The sequence below is a fragment of the Akebia trifoliata genome, chromosome 16 (assembly GCF_017979445.1).
Source record: "Akebia trifoliata isolate Shusen 1 chromosome 16, ASM1797944v1, whole genome shotgun sequence".
Lineage (NCBI taxonomy): Eukaryota > Viridiplantae > Streptophyta > Magnoliopsida > Ranunculales > Lardizabalaceae > Akebia > Akebia trifoliata.
In genome coordinates, this window is record NC_141390.1 from 27465190 (window position 1) to 27484721 (window position 19532).

Below are 19532 nucleotides of genomic sequence, written 5' to 3' on the forward strand. Positions count from 1 at the left end.
GTACCTCTCAAATTTTAAAGCTTGCTTCATTAAGAAAAATAAATAAAATAAAATAAAATCAAACTAGGAATCTCAGTCTTTAATCTTTTAATGGATGAAAGGGAGGATTACCCAACTAACTCTCTTAGTTATGAATGCAACTGTTAGAACAGTTACATTTATTCATCAGGGGACCAAGCAATGAGGCCCAACATTCATAAAAAGCAACTTGTCTTCATTGCATTGCAGCTTTCCTTTTTTATTTTTATTTTTTCATTTTTCATAGGTTCCAACTTGCCTTATTAAGATAGTGAGTAAAAGAAGCCTTACTAAGCCTCATTCACCATCAAAAAGGCCTTGAATTTATAAAACAAGCCCTCGAGATTCATAACAAATCGTGAGATCTTGTTTTATGCATCTCGAGTTTTTTTTTTTGTGAATGTGACTTAATAAGGTATTTTTCCTCACTATCTTAGTAAGGAAGGGTTTCTCTTCTTTTATATATATGATGATACAAAGATATATAATTTTAATTTAAAGAGACAACAAAAGTCTGTGCCTTAGCATTTAATTGGTCCCACTATTCTGATAATCCAAAAAGCATGTGATGGTGCTATAATCATCTGATTATGTTATCTTAACTCCTCGATGGGACTCTACTCAATTAGTCCTGAATTATTATGTTTTCTGGTTATGATAACATTTCTTACTGAAGTGTTAAGGAAACTTTTCTTCTTATTTTCCAATTTTTTTTTCTTTCTTTCTTATATAAAGGGAAAATTATTAAAGAGTCAAATATTTTAATATTTACACAAAAAAGATTTATTTATTTTAAAATTATCAAAAATGAATTAAGTCGTTTGACAGTCCAGTGTTTTAGTTGCTCACGCCGTTGAGCTCGACCTTCTCTATATACTAATTAAAATGACTTATATGCCCTCATCTTCAATGTGTAACAAAAAATTCTTGATTTTTTGGAGAAAAATCCATCATCTACGACTACAAGCTCGAAAAACTATTGCTAGCCTAATCAACTTCTTCTTCAATCCGTTGTTTTCAACCTCACCTTAACCTCTTATAGAAAACCCTCAATTAAATTTTCTATCCAAAATTTTACTAGCTTCTGTTTTCCACAAATCCTATCTTGTTCTTGAGGTTTATATGTTGAAGAAGGTCGAATTCTCTAGTTGGATATGATGAGAGATGATATGTTTTTTTGAGAAAGAAATCATTGATTTTATGGTTAAAGGTTCAAGATGAGGGCATTTAGATCATTTTTATTAATCGTTCAGAGAATACCAAGGTCAAGAGATGCCAGTCATCAGCTTTTAAGGGTGTATCTTAAATATTCACCAAAACATGGAGGGCCTAGGCATGCCTGCAGGAATGTTTGCCATTAATTCTTCTCCTCCTCCTCCTCCTCCCTCTTTTTTTTATTTTATTTTTTTAATCTTTTAAATTAGGGGACCACATGATAGCTCAATTCCACAAGAAAACTCTACTTTTGGTCTATGGTTGAATTCAGTTATGGAGGAAGGAACTTTTTTTACTTTTTTTTTAAAGACTATATTGATGTGCAAAGTATTTATCTTTCTTATATAATTTTTTTTTGTTTTTTGTTTTTTGTTTTTTAAATTTTCCTAAATGTATGAAGTTTTAATTTGTAATTAGTTTCCCATTGTTAGAAGTTTGAATTAAGCCCCTGCCACTATCTATAACTAGCAGAATGCATTTGCAACCCACATGAATGAGAGATGAAAATATGCATCAAAGAACAACCAACAAATTAGAAGTTTCAATAAATCTTACAGATAAATTGTCTATGGTTGACCTAACATTGATTAAGATCAATGTCTGATTCCATGAAATTTCAATAATATTTATTCGTGACAATAACAAAGGAAAGTTGAATGTGATTAGTCGATTCAAAGTAGAAGAAATGAGAAGAGTAGGGATTTAACATGAAAGAGAAAGGGGTAGATTTTAAAATCACTAGAGTCGTGATTTTCTGACTTGAAAATTTTCACTCGGTCTGTACGTTGGTCCATACTTGGCAAGGGCATATAACCATAAATCTTTTTCTTCGAGATACACAAGGAAAACAATCAACGGTTTTGTGTCCTTACCACGTTAGTCGAGTACAGACCAAGTGAAAATTTTCGAGGTAGAAAATCATTAGCGAAATCATTAATGAGAAGCTTGAGAGAAAGATGAGACTTCTCTATCTTTTGTTATGCTAAGTTATAAAATTATTTTAATAAAAATATGTGCATTTTAACCTCAAACATAGAGGTAAGATAGAAGGAAATTTTTTGGATATAAAGAAATTAATATGTAATTGTGTCAATAATACTTACCCTTCTCTCATAATCATAATAGTAAAAAATAGGATTACTTATACTTTTTAATATAAAGAGATAGTTTAATATGTATCTTTAGGTTTCCGTTTATGTTAGCAAAGATGACAAGACTAATTGGGTTTGTTCGCTAGGTCATGACTTTGAATCTCTATATGTCCTTCCATAAAAAAAGATAGTTATTCAATTATTGTACACGTATCAGGTGGGATGGTACATGAGGCTCACCAAAAAAAGAAAAAAAAAAGACTTCCATTGATGTTTGAGATATCCTTCTACATTTTCGAATTGATCACATACCCCCTTGACAATGATCAGTGGAGGAAATTAATCAAATGACTAAAACACCCTTGTCTTCAACCTTCTGCCAACTAATCCTATTTTTTCTTCAAAGAAAAATTGTCCTCAACCTTGTGTCTCGATGACAAGATTGTCACTTATTCTTCACACAGTTTGATTTATTACTATATTTTCTATAATGTTTAATCTTCCAAACTAATGGAAAGTAAATAAATTTTTTTACCTTAGTTAAATTTGCCAAATAAGCCAATGATTGAAGACGTTGGATTTTTTTATTTTTAAAATTAGAAACCCACAAATATATATATATATATATACATGTATATATTTTACACAACAGATGGAAGGAATTGACTTGGAAGGATCTTTGGAAAAAAACAAAAAATTAAAGTAACTGGTTGAAGACAAGGGTATTTTGATCATTTTATGTTAATTTCTCGTGAAAGCCCAAAATGGAGAGGGATATATCTTAGTTATATTTTGGAAAATAACACATGATCCCAACTATTTAAATACAAACCCCAGTGATTGAAATTTATACTTGGGATAAGTATGTTCGAGATATGTGTTGACAAGATACACATAAATCTCAACTGTTGGATTTTGTATCTAAACAATTTTTTTTTTATCAGTAATTTTGTATCTAAACAATTGAGATCATGTGTTTTTTCATGAGTCATTTTTCATTAGTCTACGGATCCCAACTCATTTTAAATTATAAACTTAAAGGATTCAGATCCATTGACTTATGAAGACTGACTCATGGAAAAAACACATGATCCTAACCATGTAAACATAAGTAAAATCCAACAATTGAGATTTATCCTCAAGATTTGTGTTATATAGATATTGTAAATCCTGACTATTAGATTTCATGTTTATGTGGTTGAGATCATTTGTTTTCTCATGAGTCGTCCTGCACAAGTCATTGGACCCAAAATTAAATATTCATTTTGACGAAAATTTCCTTACAATATTCCAAGAATTTTATTTTATTATTTTTATTTGTTTAGGAAATGAGTTGGCAATGAATTGGTGGGGTTTTGGCTAAGGATCCAACAGATTGAAAAGGGAAGGTTTTCTTCCTAATTAAATGTGACCCCCTTTGCTTTCATTAACATGGGCCCACTGCCAAAACCGTTTTCTCTCTTCTCCTTAATCAACCTAAAATAAGTATATACAAGTAAATACAATATTTATTAAGAGAGATGATATTGCCAAATTAGATTTTATATTGCCAGGCTATTTTTTTTGACCCATGAATTAAATCTAAAATTCATATTCTTATAGGCATTTTTGGTCCATATACATGGGTAATTGGACGTATAAAAACTAGACTGAAATTATCTCCTCCCACATATTACTTTTATTTTGAGAGCTGCTATTAGCACCCCCAACTTTTATTTATTACACCCAATTTCCTAAGTTATTTATCACACTAATTAATATTTAAAACACATCATTCAAATGTTACAAAAGTTTTGTTCAAGCTATTACTTCAATATTACAAAGCTAGGTTCATATAAAATCTTAAATCTAACAAATAAAAATCTTTAAAAAAAAAAAATCTCTGCTGACAGCCTAACTTTTACTAATTCTCAATCATTGAAATTTATTTTTTAATTTTTTAATCGGGATGTAATAAGTAAAAGTTGGGGTGCCAATAGCAGCCCTCTTTATTTCCTATGTAAGAGGAAGAGGCTTGACACTTTTTCTCTCAAATACTGTCCTCCCTCCTTCTAGATTCCTCTCATCTTTAATCCATTGAAGTGTTTCTCAAAATCTTTGGACTCGAGAGAATATGCCTAATGAGTATCAGTGTGAAAATTGACATCATAGGTTTGTTTTTTCAGCTCTAATGCATGTGATTGTGTCTGGTAAAGGAATGGTCTTTATGATTTATATGTATGAGTATGTAAGAGAGAGAGAGAGAGATGCTCTTTTACCCTTTTCTCAGGAGAGTCATGTTGTAAAACCCAACCTTTCCATTCAAACCCATTTGCTATTTTCTTCATTTTAATCTGTTTTTAACATTTCTAGTTCTAGTTCTACCTTTGTGAAATAAGTTGTCTTTGTTTCCACAATTGACCTCTCTTGTCTCTGGGTTTCATTTTCAATCTTTAATCTTTGATGGGTTATTTTAGAGCTTGTTATAACAGAGAGACTGACAGTGATACAAGCCCTTTGTTTGTCTCCTTATCTTATACCTTTTCTTCTGCCCACATCCAACAAATTTGTCTCTAATCTAGAGAGGGTATTGTTTCCTTTTCCAAACTTTGGCTGATTTCTCAGTCTGGGAAGGTGGTCCATTAAAGAACCCAAATACCCATTTTGTTTCAAGCCTTGATTTTCAGTTTCTGAAGCATTTGGGACATGGGTTCTTGAATTCATTTTGATTGGTTCAGGTATGAACCCTCCTCTCATCCTCTTTGTTTTATGTAATTTTTCATGTATTGTTTGTAAAAGAAAAATTAGAGTGTTACCCAATAAACAAGAGAGAAAAAGAAAAGAGAAATTTGTGTTTTTGGTACCAAGATGAGAGATTTCCCTTCCTGTTTTGGTGAAAATGGAGTCCAAGTTGCCGATTCTTCGTCGAGTACCAATAAAACAGCACAAAATTTGGTTACATGTGTTTATCAGTGTAGATTGCGTGGTCAGTCTTGCTTGATTAACACTACTTGGAGCAAAAATCTGATGGGTCAAGGACTTTGTGTTGAAATCGGTGATTCGGCCAACCAATGCCTCTGTAAAGTCGATATAAAACCATGGTTATTCTCTAAAAGAAAAGGGTCTAAGAGTTTAGAGATAGATACAAGTAGAGTTGACATATATTGGGACCTCTCGTCGGCTAAGGTTGGATCAGGACCCGAACCATTGGAGGGATTTTACGTGGCCATCATTTGTGATCAAGAGATGGTTCTTCTACTTGGGGATTTGACGAAAGAGGCATACAAGAAGACTAATGTGGCATCCATTCCTCATAATTCAATTTTCATTGCAAAGAGGGAGCACATTTTTGGGAAGAGATTTTATGGCACCAAGGCTCAGTTTTGTGACAATGGGCAGATTCACGACATCACGATTGAGTGTGATACGATTGGCCTCAATGATCCAATTCTCTTGATCCGCATAGACAGTAAGACGGTGATGCAGGTGAAGCGGCTTAGGTGGAAGTTTCGGGGAAATCAGACAATCGTGGTCAATGGGCTCCCTATAGAGATTTTTTGGGATGTTCATAGTTGGCTCTTTGGTGCATCTCTAGGAAATGCAGTTTTCATGTTCCAGACTTGCGTAACAGCTGATAAATTGTGGGCCAGCGATACTTCCTCTGATCCCAACACAATTCCTTGGTCTTGCTCTCAGACATTTAGAGATTCTCAATCACAAGGTCTTGGTTTCTCATTGATTTTGTATGCATGGAAGAGTGAGTAAAGGTGTATTTTTTTTTTCTTCTCTTCGAGTGCTAACAAATATTTATTATGAGTGATGATTTTCGTTAACGATATGCTTGAATTACAATGAAAAATGTGATTTGTGAGTGGGTCCATTGTTTCTCTCTTTCTTTCTTTTCTCAATTAATTTGATTAGAAATGTCTCTTTTATTTAATTGGTCATTGTAATTCCTTAATGATGGCATATCGTGTTTTGGTTCTTTGTTTGTCTAATTGAAAATTCTTTGTGGATTATGATTTGGTTCTTTTATCTCAAGCACTCTCTCTGGTCGCGTTATTCCTCTTGATCATGGCTCACAAGGTACCAATATGCCATACTCTTTATGATCCATTGCAGTATATAAGATCTTCTTTAGCCACTAAAAGAAGTAAATTGGTGACAACTTTCTTTCAAGTTATTGCTAGATAAACTAACAGGGTTTAGTTTCCCCTTTTTTTTTGGTTGTTGCAGAAGCTTAGATTGCTGAAGGTTAAGGGTCCTCTGAATGTCAGATCCATAGTACTCAATTTGAGTGATTTAATTCAGAGTTATAATATACTCGTCTATAGGTCTTGTGAATATTGCCATTTTAGTTGTAGCTTTATGAAGTATCTTTTGCAGACACTGCCATGCAATATATTTTTTTGCATAATTGGATTACTTGTTTTGCCGACCCCAAATATTTGGGTAAGGCTTTGTTGTTGTCATTGGATTTTTATCTCCTGTGTTATTTTGCCTATTTTGTTGTTGGATTTTCCTTGTGTAAAAAACCCTTCAGTGGATGTTAGCAATATCATCAAAGTGGAAGATTTTGGAAGGAAGCATACATTAGTTAGCCATTTAGGATTTGGAAATGATGAGCGATGAGAAGAAAAAAGTGTAATAGGGTATTTTGTTGGAGGCCATTCACCCGGTTTGATGAATTTTTATGTTGGGGGCAATGAAACATGAAGTTTGTACCAATTTCTTTGAATATGATGGTACGAATATTGTCAAAGCAGCGTCATTGGGTTATTTGGAAGGAACGTAACAACAGATGTTTTGAAGAAAAAGTAGCGTCCGCTGATGAGGTGTCCTTCAGAGTGCTGTCGTGCATCTTCTTCTGGTCCAAGGTTTTCTTTGAGTTCAGGGGTGTATTTTTTTTTTATGATTTTGTGGTAAGTTGGGACTGGGTTTGTAGTATTGCATGTTAGTTGTTGTAGCCTGTTGTGTTCTTTGCTGTCTTTGTATTGCTAATTGGTCATCTCGACCACTTTTTCAATAAAATTTGTTATCTATATATATAAAAAAAAAAAGAAAGAATATTTTACCAATTCAGAAGAAAAGAATGGATATTTACAGGGTTGCATCGCATGTTTTATAGAATACAGATTTTGTTGGATTTTACATATTTTGGCCTTTTTGTTTGGAATGGAGTAATAACTTTCTTTTAGTCGACCTCAAATCTTTGGATAAGGCTGTGATGATGATTATGTGTATGAGATCTTCATTAACGCAAAACTACCGGAACTCATTATTTACAAATTTCATATGAGAAGCAAATTGGGTTGCTAGTGTTAAAAGGTGAAGTAGTTCACCTATCCAAGAAAAATGTAACATATGTAGAAGGTGTCAAACTTCATCCAGATGCCTGTAGGAGGTGATGCTAGCAAATTGGGTTGCCTTAACAAAACTTGTTTTTTTAAGATTACCATACAACAGGAAATAGGTACAAAAAAAAAAAGAGAAGAAAAGAAAGATGTAGCTCTTGAACTACTTCATTCTTCTACCTGTCTTTGAGGTTTTCCTTCAAGAGTTTGTTCTTATGTTACTTATGCAGAAATACTTGTACTCCTTGATTCTTCTTTAGTTGGGAGTTGTTAATTTGTTTGTATACGTGCAGTGGCGATTGAAATTCATAGTTGATAGTTTGATTAAAAATTGAATATAGTTCATAACTGAGAGCGATATTCACACATGCACGCATGTACACCATGCACATAATGATTTAGATTGTCCATTTAATCGAGGCACGTCAATTATAATATGGATAATTTTCAAGAAAACAAATTGACTGAATGATCTTAACTATTCAACCAAATGGTTTCTTTTTGCCGACATTTGGGACTGAACTGCGACTGCTCTATATACTTGGTTACACATTGTGATGTCTTGTATGGTATCTATCTATGTTTTTTCTTTCTTTATATTTTCCATCTTTTTATGCCTGAGACATTCAAGTATGTGTTACTTTTTCTGGTCTTTGCAGTTGTTCCACAGTTGCATGTTATGCCAAATGCCATTGAAGTTTAAATAAAGGATCTTCTCCCAAACAACCTGCAATTCATAGATGGATACAAAAAAGAGGCTATTGATGTTCTAGAGAAAGAAAACATCACTTCATATACTCTGTTTGATTACAGAACAGAATACACTATCGATGTTTTGAAGAAAGGACAACTTCCAATTCAGATGAGTTTTTCTTTGTTATTGAAGCTTGAAAGAGGCAACTCTTTCGGTTCCCCTAGTCGGACACAAAAGTTCGGACACCCGGGTCATAAAAAAATAAATAAAACCAAAATAAATAAATTTTATTAACAATAATGATCTTTAAAAGAGCAACTCATAATATGGTATATCTACATTTCTTGAGTAACAAATTCTCAATCCTTCCTCCAAACTCATCCTCTCTTCTTCTACTTCATCATTGAAGCTATATATTTTCCATATTAGTGATGCTGCTATTATAATTATCATAACCCTTTATCATTGGATGGTCAGTGATTGGCTTGGGATGAAGCTTTCGATGTCGCTAAGGGTGTGTTTGGAAGCTGTGTATCATCAGAGAATAGGAATGAGTAGTCTCTTGAGTACTTGAGCTTATCTATTTTCTTTCTAAGTTGTTCAACATTCTGTTTGGGTCGTAAAGAAATGGTGATTCCCCACCAAAAACTACTAGTGGAGGTGGGACCTCTTCTATTCATGTTTCTCCATGGAAGATAGGTCAGAGATTTGGTAGGCACCCTCACAACTCTGATACTATGTGGCTTAGTTCTATCATCGGAACTCATCGTTACCGTTGATCTTAAGTTCTAAGAGAATGGATAAGCATTTGATGGTGATGATGATCTTAGAGAAGGGAGATCTTGGGAACAAAGTCAAAGTAGCTGACGTGGGAGACAGAGTTTGTAATGGAGTACGGGACAGTGAGTGTTTATTATAGATCCAACTTCGAAGTTTAAAGGAAAGTTAAAACTAATTAGGATTTGATGATGAAGCTTTAAGGTTTAATGGTCATAATCTTTGTCGAAGTTGATTTTCACCCAAAATTCTCCAAACTTCCCCAAACTATGTTCGATCTTCATTAATTTTTTTGGGCTGATTTAGATATATACCCCTCCATATTTTTATAAATATTCCAGATACCCTTTATGATATCAAATTGATGATATGCCCCCTTTGACTTTAGTCTTCTCTTGTAGATAAATAAAAAATAACCAAAATGCCCTCATCTTCTATCTCTTGTTATTTGATTTTCTAACTATTATTCCATCTTTTTCTACTTCTATAAACATCATTTCTTGTTCTTTATGTTTGAAGATAGTTAAAATCTTAAAGTTTAAAATAAAGGTAAAAGATTTTATCCAAGAGGAAGAAAAATGAGGTTGATGATGATGGCATTTGCATCATTTTCTAATAGTTTGTTAAAGAAGAAAGGGGTATGTCATCAGTTTGGAAATATAGGGCATATTTTAGATATTCACCAAAATGTGGTGGGGTATGCCTAAATCACCATTTTTTTCGTACAACTGGTTCTTTAAAGGGCCGTGGCTCACTTAAGCTTGAATCTGGCTTAGCCCATGCTCCCTTTAACCTTAAAGCCCAAGCCCATATTGCAAGTTGACCCAAGTAAAATCCAATTTGTGGGTCTTTTAGAGCTTAATCTATTCAATCCAACCCATCAAACAACATGCCTCAAGCCCTCCTAAAGCTTATGGCCCAATCAATGGAACCGTGGTTTTATCTTAACTGACTTTAACATAAATTTTAGAAGGATAGCTATATTTTCTAAGAATGTTACACACAAAATATATAGTACATTTAAAATATTAATTATTTTTAAAAGATAAAAATACCCAAGGTACAATTTCTTTATAGAAAAATTTAAACGACTACTATAGTATTCAGCAGTATTATACACAAAAAACATGTCATGTGTTATTTGTAATTTCAATAATGCTCAAGTGACCTCAACTTGGAACCTTATATTGCACTTCTTGACGTGAAAGTGTATGGGAACCATAGATGATTTTATTGAGATACAAGTGAAAAACATCTATGATTCTTATCCTCTTTCATGTCAAGAAGTGCGATATGAGATTCCAGGCTGAGGTCGCTCTAGCACCACTCTTTTAAATTTGTATATAAAAATCTTGATTTTCTTTTCTTATATTTTCTACTAATAAGATTCTTAAGTAACAGACGAAAATGCAAAAAATATCATAGAAAAAGACTTTGACAATTTTGTTTAATAAGTTTATGCGAAGTACATATTTTTTAATTACTAGAAGTGAGACCGAATTAATCACTGTTAGTATCAGTCCTTCTTTCAAAAAATTTATCACTGTTGCCACTATATCTTCTATATCACATCCCAAGCTTCTAAGATAAAGAACCTGAGAAGGCTCTATAGCATTTCTACCTTCATCGATTTCTCAAAAAGGATGATTTCATCTGGTTTTAGATTAATTAGTTAAAATGTTTTATATGCTCATTAGATTGAGATCATCAATCCATCCTCATCCTTATCTCTCTTGATGATGTTTCTTGCATCCTTCACCATTGTTGAATAGTGAAATTTTGTTGTTATCACGGTCCTCTAGGCTATGTTTGGATTGAGAGAAGTTGAGAGAAGAGAAAAGAAGATAAACTCAATTTCTCTCCACCATGTTTGGATTGACACGAGAGAACTTGAGACAACTTTAAAATTTTAAAATATCTTAAAAGAGATCTAAGGGCAAAGTTGAAATTATAAAATATTTTAAAATGATTTCCCTTCACTTTTAGAAAAAAAGAAAACTCACCTTTTATTCTCTCATCTTTTTTCTAATTCTTTTCTCTTCTCTCCCTACTTAACAATCCAGACAAGAGAAATGAAAAGAAATTTATTTATTTTCTCTTTTCTCCATTTCTCTCAATCCAAACAGAAATGCTAGTCATTGGATCCTTGATTCTTGTCTCCATAGATTCTCTCACTTGACGTTTCGGCATACCAATTCCTCTCTCCCCAAACCTTTGTGCCCCAAAATTTTAAAAGTAAAATTGATAAAATCTTGTTATAGGTTTCTCTAGCAATAACAAGAACGTGTAATGATTGAAACAGAATCTTGAACGAGTCACAACCGGCTAATTGAAAATTGACATTCATTTAAAGGTGAAGTGAGCTCTATTTATCCTTCAATTAGTCTAATGCTTATCCCTACACATCATGTAAATTATATTTTTGAGGCGTGATTTTTTGGATTCCCCCTTTTGACATACTCCCCATTTACACTTCTAACATGGCATATGCATGGAATCATAGATTTTTTCCTCGCAATACACAATGGCACATAGTCATAAATATGTGAAATTATATATCACGAGAAAAAAAATCTATAATTCTATGCACATGTCACGCCAGGAGAGTAGACAGAATGTGAGAGGGGGAGTCAATTTATCATTATTCTTTATTTTTTTTAACGTGTTACACATACAACAATAACATGGACAATCCAAATAAAATATCGAAATTCTGTCATCCACGAAGCTTACACACGCTTCCTTATTTCAAATGACTAATTATACCTGTCCTCTCATTGTATTTTTTGACCACGACAGCCATATTTGTTTTGGTTCTTGCAACTTAGGCGAGGACTTCACCACCATTGACCTTAATTCATTATGGGGCCTTTCCCATTTAAAAGTTATAGACTTATTCGAAACCGCTTGTGCTTCTTAGTGATTTGGTACTTAAACGACAAATTTTCAATAAAGTAGTAGTGAAAGTCGATTAAATGTATTTTTTTTTAAAGCAGACTGATTGGTGACTCGTAGAATCTTGAGTACTAAGCAAAAAACGTGATTTTTTGGATGTGTGTAAAATCTTTCATCACCTCTTTTTCTTTATCTTGATTTTTTAAGTGTGTAAAATCTTTCATCACCTCTTTTTCTTTATCTTGATTTTTTAAGAGATTTATGGATAGACATAACTGTTGCATTTTTATTTTAAAAACTTCCTTGAAATTCTGAGACCTTCAAGAGAACCAAACTTTATATATCAAGTTTGTTACCCACTAAACCTTAATTTATGAAATTAATTTGTTACCCAAAAAATCTTGAAGTGGAAATCCACATCATAAAATTCAAATTGATGTGTTAATTTGTTACTCAACATATGTTACAGTAGATCCAAGTCTCATCAATTTTTGGATGATTTGATACCACAGGGTTTTAAAGAAAATAATTCTAAGAATTTTTATTTTTTATTTTTAATTTACTATTAAATTTTAATTTTAAATTTGGGAGTTCGGTTGTCATCCATTTTCAACTTTTTGGATCAAGCTTTGAAAGGATTTTTTTTTTATGAAATTTAGAGGTATGTGGTGTTGGATTGTCATTTTGATAATAGATGTGGTCCACACTTGCCTTAGATGTGGTCATACTAACCTAATTCATAAAGTAAAGATTTCTTCGGTAACAAACTTGATAAAAGTAAGGGAGTTTTTGCAATAAAATTGGAATGGATAGGTCTGTCCGATAAATCTCTCTCTCTTTTTTTTTAGAGGGTCAAGCAACATTGGATATCAAATGTATACTAAAACTTACATGAGAAAAAAAAACACAAAGTTTTCTATGGATTACAACAAATTTTCTAGATATCAATTTCTTGGAATCTATTTTTTTGATAACTTTTTTTTTTTTTTTTTGTAACATTTAAAAAGTTTTACCTGTAATGGCACATAGCCACATATCCTCTAGAAGGAATATTTTCCTGTTCTCAGCCCTCCGTTGGACACTCTGTGACTATTTACAATCAATCAATCGGCCAAACACCAATTGAGTGTTTAATTGAATTTGAAAAATAATCGAAGAAGAAGAAGAGGAAGAGAGAATTCGAACCTAGAATTAAAAAAAAAAAAATAGAAAAGTACCAACAATTTTATTGAGATGATCACTTCGAGTGGGTCGAACATCTTTACCTCTTTGAGGGGGAAAAATAGTAACATTGATGGCAGTTGTGGAAACGATGACAACAATGGTGACGATACCAATGGCCATGAGGAGGAGGAAGAAGAAGATTATTTTATATTTGAGGTTGTGGATTTCATTTTTTCATGAGAATGAGTAAAAAATAAAATCCTAGACTTACTGGACTTTTGGATGAGGGTGAAAATTCATTTTTCATGAAAAAAATGCATCACAAGCAAATGAAAAATATGATTTTCCTTGATAAACAAATTTTCCACTAATTTCTCATACGCAATCAAGCACACCCTTAGATGAACTTAAATATTTCCCCTCAATTAAGCACTCCACATTTTCCTAACAGATAGATTCTATTACTACACCATCTTTTGCTAATGCCACCCCATTTCATATATAAATCACCTAAGAATTAACTCACATCTTGGAGTGGCATTAGTAAAAGTTTGTGTGGAAATAGAAACTCTCTTCTTAAACTATCCATCCTTATCTTGAGTTTTGATATGGAAAATATAGCCCAAATCTCTATTAATAAGACTACGTTTATTAAGGCGCATATGCTATGTCTATAAACACAGGATATCTCAAATATTCCACCAAAAATATCTGCCCCTACCGTACGTATCACTTCAAAATTTCTAAGAATGAGTTTTCTTAAGGAGTCTCTACTAGCGATTTATTTTCTTCACATCATTTCATTATAGATGGTTATAGAATTTTCCCTTGATAAGGACATCTTTATTGTAGAATTTACCCTCTTTAAGAAGCTTCCTCCCACCCCCACTAATGACTTTGAACATTCATTGAGGGTGTGTTTGGAAGTGATAGTTAATTGGATTTGGAGTTGGAAGTCAGTTGATGAATTATTCGTATTTGATTGAGATTCGATATAAGTCCTCTATAACTTCAAAATATTGTCATAGTCATAAAATTCAACCGAGTCAACTAGATTTTATATATTATGATAAAATAATTAACTTTTGATAATATAAATATTTATTATTTTAAATAAATATAATTTGTAATGAAACATATTTTTATTTAGGACTTAAAATGGGTCGAGCTTGGATCGGATATAAGTATATCGATATCCTAATCCAAACTTGTATTCAAATCTAACTCGAATCTTAATAGTTAAAATGTTAATCGAACCATATTGATTACACCAAATCCAGATTTATGTTCGATTTGATCGAATTACTTGATTTGGGTTGAATAATTTTTTATTGTTCAACATTTTTTTTGTTATATTTCTTCTCTATTTGCTATATTATTTTATTTTATTATCATAATTTATTTATTTTCTAGGAATTCATGTTTCATCAAAGTAGTAGATAAAAGATATTTTGAAAAGTTAAAAAATAATTTTCAAAATAATTTATCATTTGGATCTAGACGGATATAGAGATGGATCCATATCTTACCCGGATCCAACTCGGATTAAGAAAAATTAACACATTTTTATTTGGATCTAGTCCAAGGACCCAAACCAACTAAATTCATATCTGGATTCGGATAGCTTGGATTTTGGATAAAATCCAACCCATTTTGCGATATATTCTAATCACCTTCTTTTATTAAAAAATTATAATTATTTCAATAAAAATTTAGATTACAAATAATGAAAAGTGCGTTAAATGATTTATATACTAGATGACCTGGGTGAATCAACTTTTATTTTTTAGATTAAAAATTTGTGCATGGAGTTGTAAATCCCACCCACTTAGGTGAGAGTTGCAACTCTTTTAAAAATAGGAGTTGAGGACATATTGAAATTGCAACTTGTAGAATTATTGAGCCAAACAACCAATTAGAATTTTAAGATTAGAGTGGCAACTGTCACTAAAAACCATTTTCAAATACACCCTTAAAGATTAGACTGAAGAAGCTGAGCCTTCTAGATTAACGGCTATATTCTAAATCAAAGGCATCGCATAAATACAAAGAATATAATTGAAGCTTTGTTTCAAGCCTCACCACTCAAGACCACATGGCTCCAACCTTCCTCATCATCTTTCTCCTCTCTCTCTCCATCACATCAGCCCACACCCACGATTACCATCATCACCCTCTAGACCCGCTCACCCCATCAGAGCTAACTCAAGTCCGAACCATTGTCAACCGGTCCAACCCCGGTTCAACTCACAACCTTACCTTCCAATACGTTGGCTTAGACGAACCAGACAAACAAACCATCCTCTCATGGATCTCATCAAACCACACCACCCTACCCCCACCTCGTCGAGCCGTAGTTATTACTCGGTCCCACAAACAAACCCATGAAATCATCGTTGATTTATCGACCCATTCGATCATTTCTGATAAAATCTACAATGGATATGGCTACCCTTTGTTCACCTTTGAAGAACAAATAGCTGCAAATGAACTTCCGCTAAAATACTCACCATTTATAGCGTCAATTAGCAAGAGAGGGCTTAAGTTAGAAGAAGTTGTTTGTGGTAGTTATAGTGTTGGTTGGTTTGGAGAGAAGAAGAAGGATAAGAGGGAGTTGAAGATTTTGTGTAATTATTTGGACGGAACCGTGAATCTATATGTTAGACCGTTAGAGGGGATAACGGCTGTGGTTGATCTTGACGAGATGAAGATAACGAAATATGTAGATAGGTTAACGGTTCCAGTACCGAAACGCGACGGAACGGATTATCGAGGGTCAAAGCAAAAACCGCCGTTTGGTCCAAGACTTAATGGGGCAACGATCGTCCAATCAGACGGTCCAGGGTTTAAGATCAATGGACAAATGATTAGGTCAGTGAATCTTATTTTTTACTCCCACCACTATATTATTACTAGAGTCTGTGATTATATGACTCGCCAGGTAGCATACTCAATCAACTCCTTGACGTGACAAGTTCGAGATCCGTAGATTTGTATGTCTCAAGATACACGATTCCCTTGGGATGCACTTTTTATGGGGAAGTGAAATCGTGTATTTCAATACATACAAATCTACTATTCCTAAATTTGTCTACATTAGATAATCGATTGAGTATGCCACTTGACTAGTCATATCATCATGTCTCTTATTATAATTTATTTTTTTTGGGATACACTTTTTATGGGAAAGTGAAATCGTGTATTTCAAGACATACAAATTTACGATTCCCAAACTTGTCCACGTCAAAGAATCGATTGAGTATGCCACTTGGTAAGTCATATCATCAGGTCTATTATTATAATTTATTTTTTTGGGGCACATGCAATGCTTGCACATCAGACGCACCAGGTAAGTGAGAGTACGCCCTCACACGTGACCGTTGAGAATTAATGCTCATGTTGGGTATCAAACTCATGACTTATAGGCATTAATCGTTTATCGGTCCAAAATTGCCATTGAGCCAATCCCTCGGGATTCACACAACTATATTATTGTGCATCATTAATTCTATTACTCTATTATAATTTGAGCATATTTAATGGCTATTTGTTACTTCGATTGATCAGGTGGGTCAACTGGGAGTTCCACCTAAGCTTTGACACTCGAGCAGGTTCAATCATATCTCTAGCATCAATTTATGATCTCGAAAAGGAAAAATTCCGTCATGTATTATACAAAGGATACGTATCAGAAATGTTTGTACCATACATGGATCCAACTGAGGAATGGTATTACAAGACCTTCTTCGATTCAGGCGAATATGGTTTTGGTCTATGTGCATTTTCATTAGAACCTTTAACTGATTGCCCGGCCAACGCAGTGTTTATGGACGGGTACTATGCCAGGCAGGATGGGCAGCCAATTAAGATTTCCAACGTTTTTTGCATATTTGAACGGTATGCAGGAGATATCATGTGGCGGCACACGGAGACCGGAATACCAGGTGAAGTGGTAAGTGGTTTTCTCATAGGTTCAAGTGATTTTCCGTTGTGGTTTTTCACTTAGATGAAGATATATGAGAATTGTTTGGTTTTGCAGATAAAGGAAGTTAGACCTGATGTGAGTTTAGTAGTGAGGATGGTTTCAACTGTGGGCAACTATGACTATATTATTGATTGGGAGTTCAAGCCTAGTGGTTCAATCAAAGTTGTGGTATGCTACAAAGTATTCCTCCTTTTTTTTTTTAATACTTTTTTTTTTGAACTTATGGTGCCAGTAGTGAGTGTGTCTCACTCATGGTTTTTAAACTCGGTATCGTGTCTCGTCTCATTCAGTTCCTATACCGAGTCATCTCGAACAAATTTTCCGATATGTTTGAGACTTCTCGTGAGATAACTCAAAAAATTATACGTGTGACGTAAAACTCGGTCAAAAAAATGATTTTTTTGAGTTGGTCTCGTTCAACTTTGATATCGAGTTAATTCGGGTAATACATCTCGATCTCGAACGAGTTTAAAAACCATGGTCTCATTATTTCATTGGTCCCCCTGAAGCCAAAAATATGTGTGGATGAGTTGGGTTGACATGGAATTTAAATGTTAAAAAAAAAAAAACCAAATCTGGCTCCATTTGGCTGGACCTATTTGTATTTATTTAAAAGGATTAGATTCCTTAAGAGGCTTATCTGATAATAATAAAAAGAAAGTTTATCTAAACCATTTCTTTTCCGGTCCGGATCAAACCATTCGGCTTGATTGGTCCTTTTCCATTGATCCACGAAATAGGACCAATACAGAATAGCTCAAGGTTTCAATCATGTAAATGCAAAATCTACGAGATTTATCCTAAAGACAAGTGTCAATGAGACATATATTGTCTCCCTCATAAGTCATAAGCAGGTCCTAAATTACCATATTACCCTCTTTCAGGTGGGACTAACAGGTATACTAGAAGTAAAGGGCGTACCGTACACCCACACAGACCAGATAAAAGAAGATGTCTTTGGTACACTCTTGGCGGACTACACTATTGGAGTAAACCACGACCATTTCCTCACCTACCACCTTGATCTTGACGTTGACGGTAACGATAACTCCTTCGTCAAAGCCAAGTTGGAAACTAAGAAAGTAACGGACAACAGCTCACCAAGAAAGAGTTACTGGACGGTCGTTAAAGAAACGGCAAAAACTGAATCAGAAGCAAAGATAAAACTTGGGTTGGAGCCAATAGAATTGTTAGTGGTGAATCCGAATAAGAAAACTAAGATGGGGAACGATATTGCTTACCGTTTGATTCCAGGATCAGTGGCGGGCCCACTTCTATCGGACGATGATTATCCTCAGATACGTGGGTCGTTCACCAATTATAATTTGTGGGCCACCCCTTATAATAAATCAGAGAAGTGGGTTGGAGGAAACTTCGTTGATCGAAGTCGAGGAGATGATTCCTTAGCCATTTGGACCAAAAGGTAATAAAAATCTTAAAGGGACTTATTTTGGTGAATATTTGAATTTATCCCTCGTCTTTTAAACTGATGAAATGATATACCCTTTTGACATCAGTCACCTATGAGTGTTTAATAAAAGATGACTTAAATGCCCTTATCTTCAACTTCTTCAAAAATATATTTTGATTTTTCACCTCTAAAACTATCATCTTTGATCTCTAGAGTGAAGTTTATATACTATCACTTTATTACAACAACTTAGGGTTTTTGACCTATTGATTGAAGGCTAACATTGCTCTGACCCATCAAAGAAATTATGATATGTTGCATATTACATTATATGCCATCTTTTCATAAAATCTAGCCCAAGTCTCATTTAATTTATTTGGGTGAATTGTGCAGGAATAGAGTGATTGAGAACAAGGATATCGTCTTATGGTACACGATGGGGTTTCATCATATTCCTTACCAAGAAGATTTCCCAGTGATGCCGACTCTAAGCGGTGGATTTGAGCTTCGGCCTGCCAATTTCTTCGAAAGCAATCCAGTGTTGAAAACAAAGGTTCCTAAGTTTGTAAAATGGCCTAACTGCACTTCCACTCCATAAACAATACATATCAAACAAGATACTCTCATCAAGCATTTGCCTTTTATTATCTATTTTCCATTCTATCTAACAAATAAATTGGCTTAGCTAGACATGTTATCTTATGGGCCTGTTTGGAGCAATATTAATTAATACCCGCCTACTTGTGAGCAAGTCATGCACACCCAAGCAACAAGAGTGTGAAATTTATAAGTATCATGAGGTCTGGATTGCTTACATTATATTTTTCACAATTCTCTTGACTAAGGCTGTCAATGGGTGGGTTCGTGCCGGGTTTAGTTGAGTCATAATTATAACCTGACCTTAACCTATTTTCCCTAAGTCGATGAAGCCCCAATTGGCCCTAGGGGG

General features: G+C 33.8%; 2 protein-coding genes across 2 annotated transcripts; both read left to right on the top strand.

Moving 5' to 3' along the window:
* The first annotated feature begins 4363 nt into the window (after positions 1-4363).
* Positions 4364-6243, top strand: LOC147383184 (uncharacterized). The gene has a single exon (XM_086429190.1). It carries the CDS (start codon positions 5172-5174, stop codon positions 6066-6068), a length of 897 nt encoding a protein of 298 aa, XP_086285316.1. The 5' UTR covers positions 4364-5171; the 3' UTR covers positions 6069-6243.
* Positions 6244-15125: 8882 nt separating this feature from the next.
* Positions 15126-19273, top strand: LOC147383185 (amine oxidase [copper-containing] alpha 3, peroxisomal-like). The gene is made up of 5 exons (XM_086429202.1): positions 15126-16058; positions 16755-17139; positions 17227-17340; positions 18057-18595; positions 18977-19273. Exons 1-5 carry the CDS (start codon positions 15283-15285, stop codon positions 19179-19181), a joined length of 2019 nt encoding a protein of 672 aa, XP_086285328.1. The 5' UTR covers positions 15126-15282; the 3' UTR covers positions 19182-19273.
* The last annotated feature ends 259 nt before the right edge of the window (positions 19274-19532 follow it).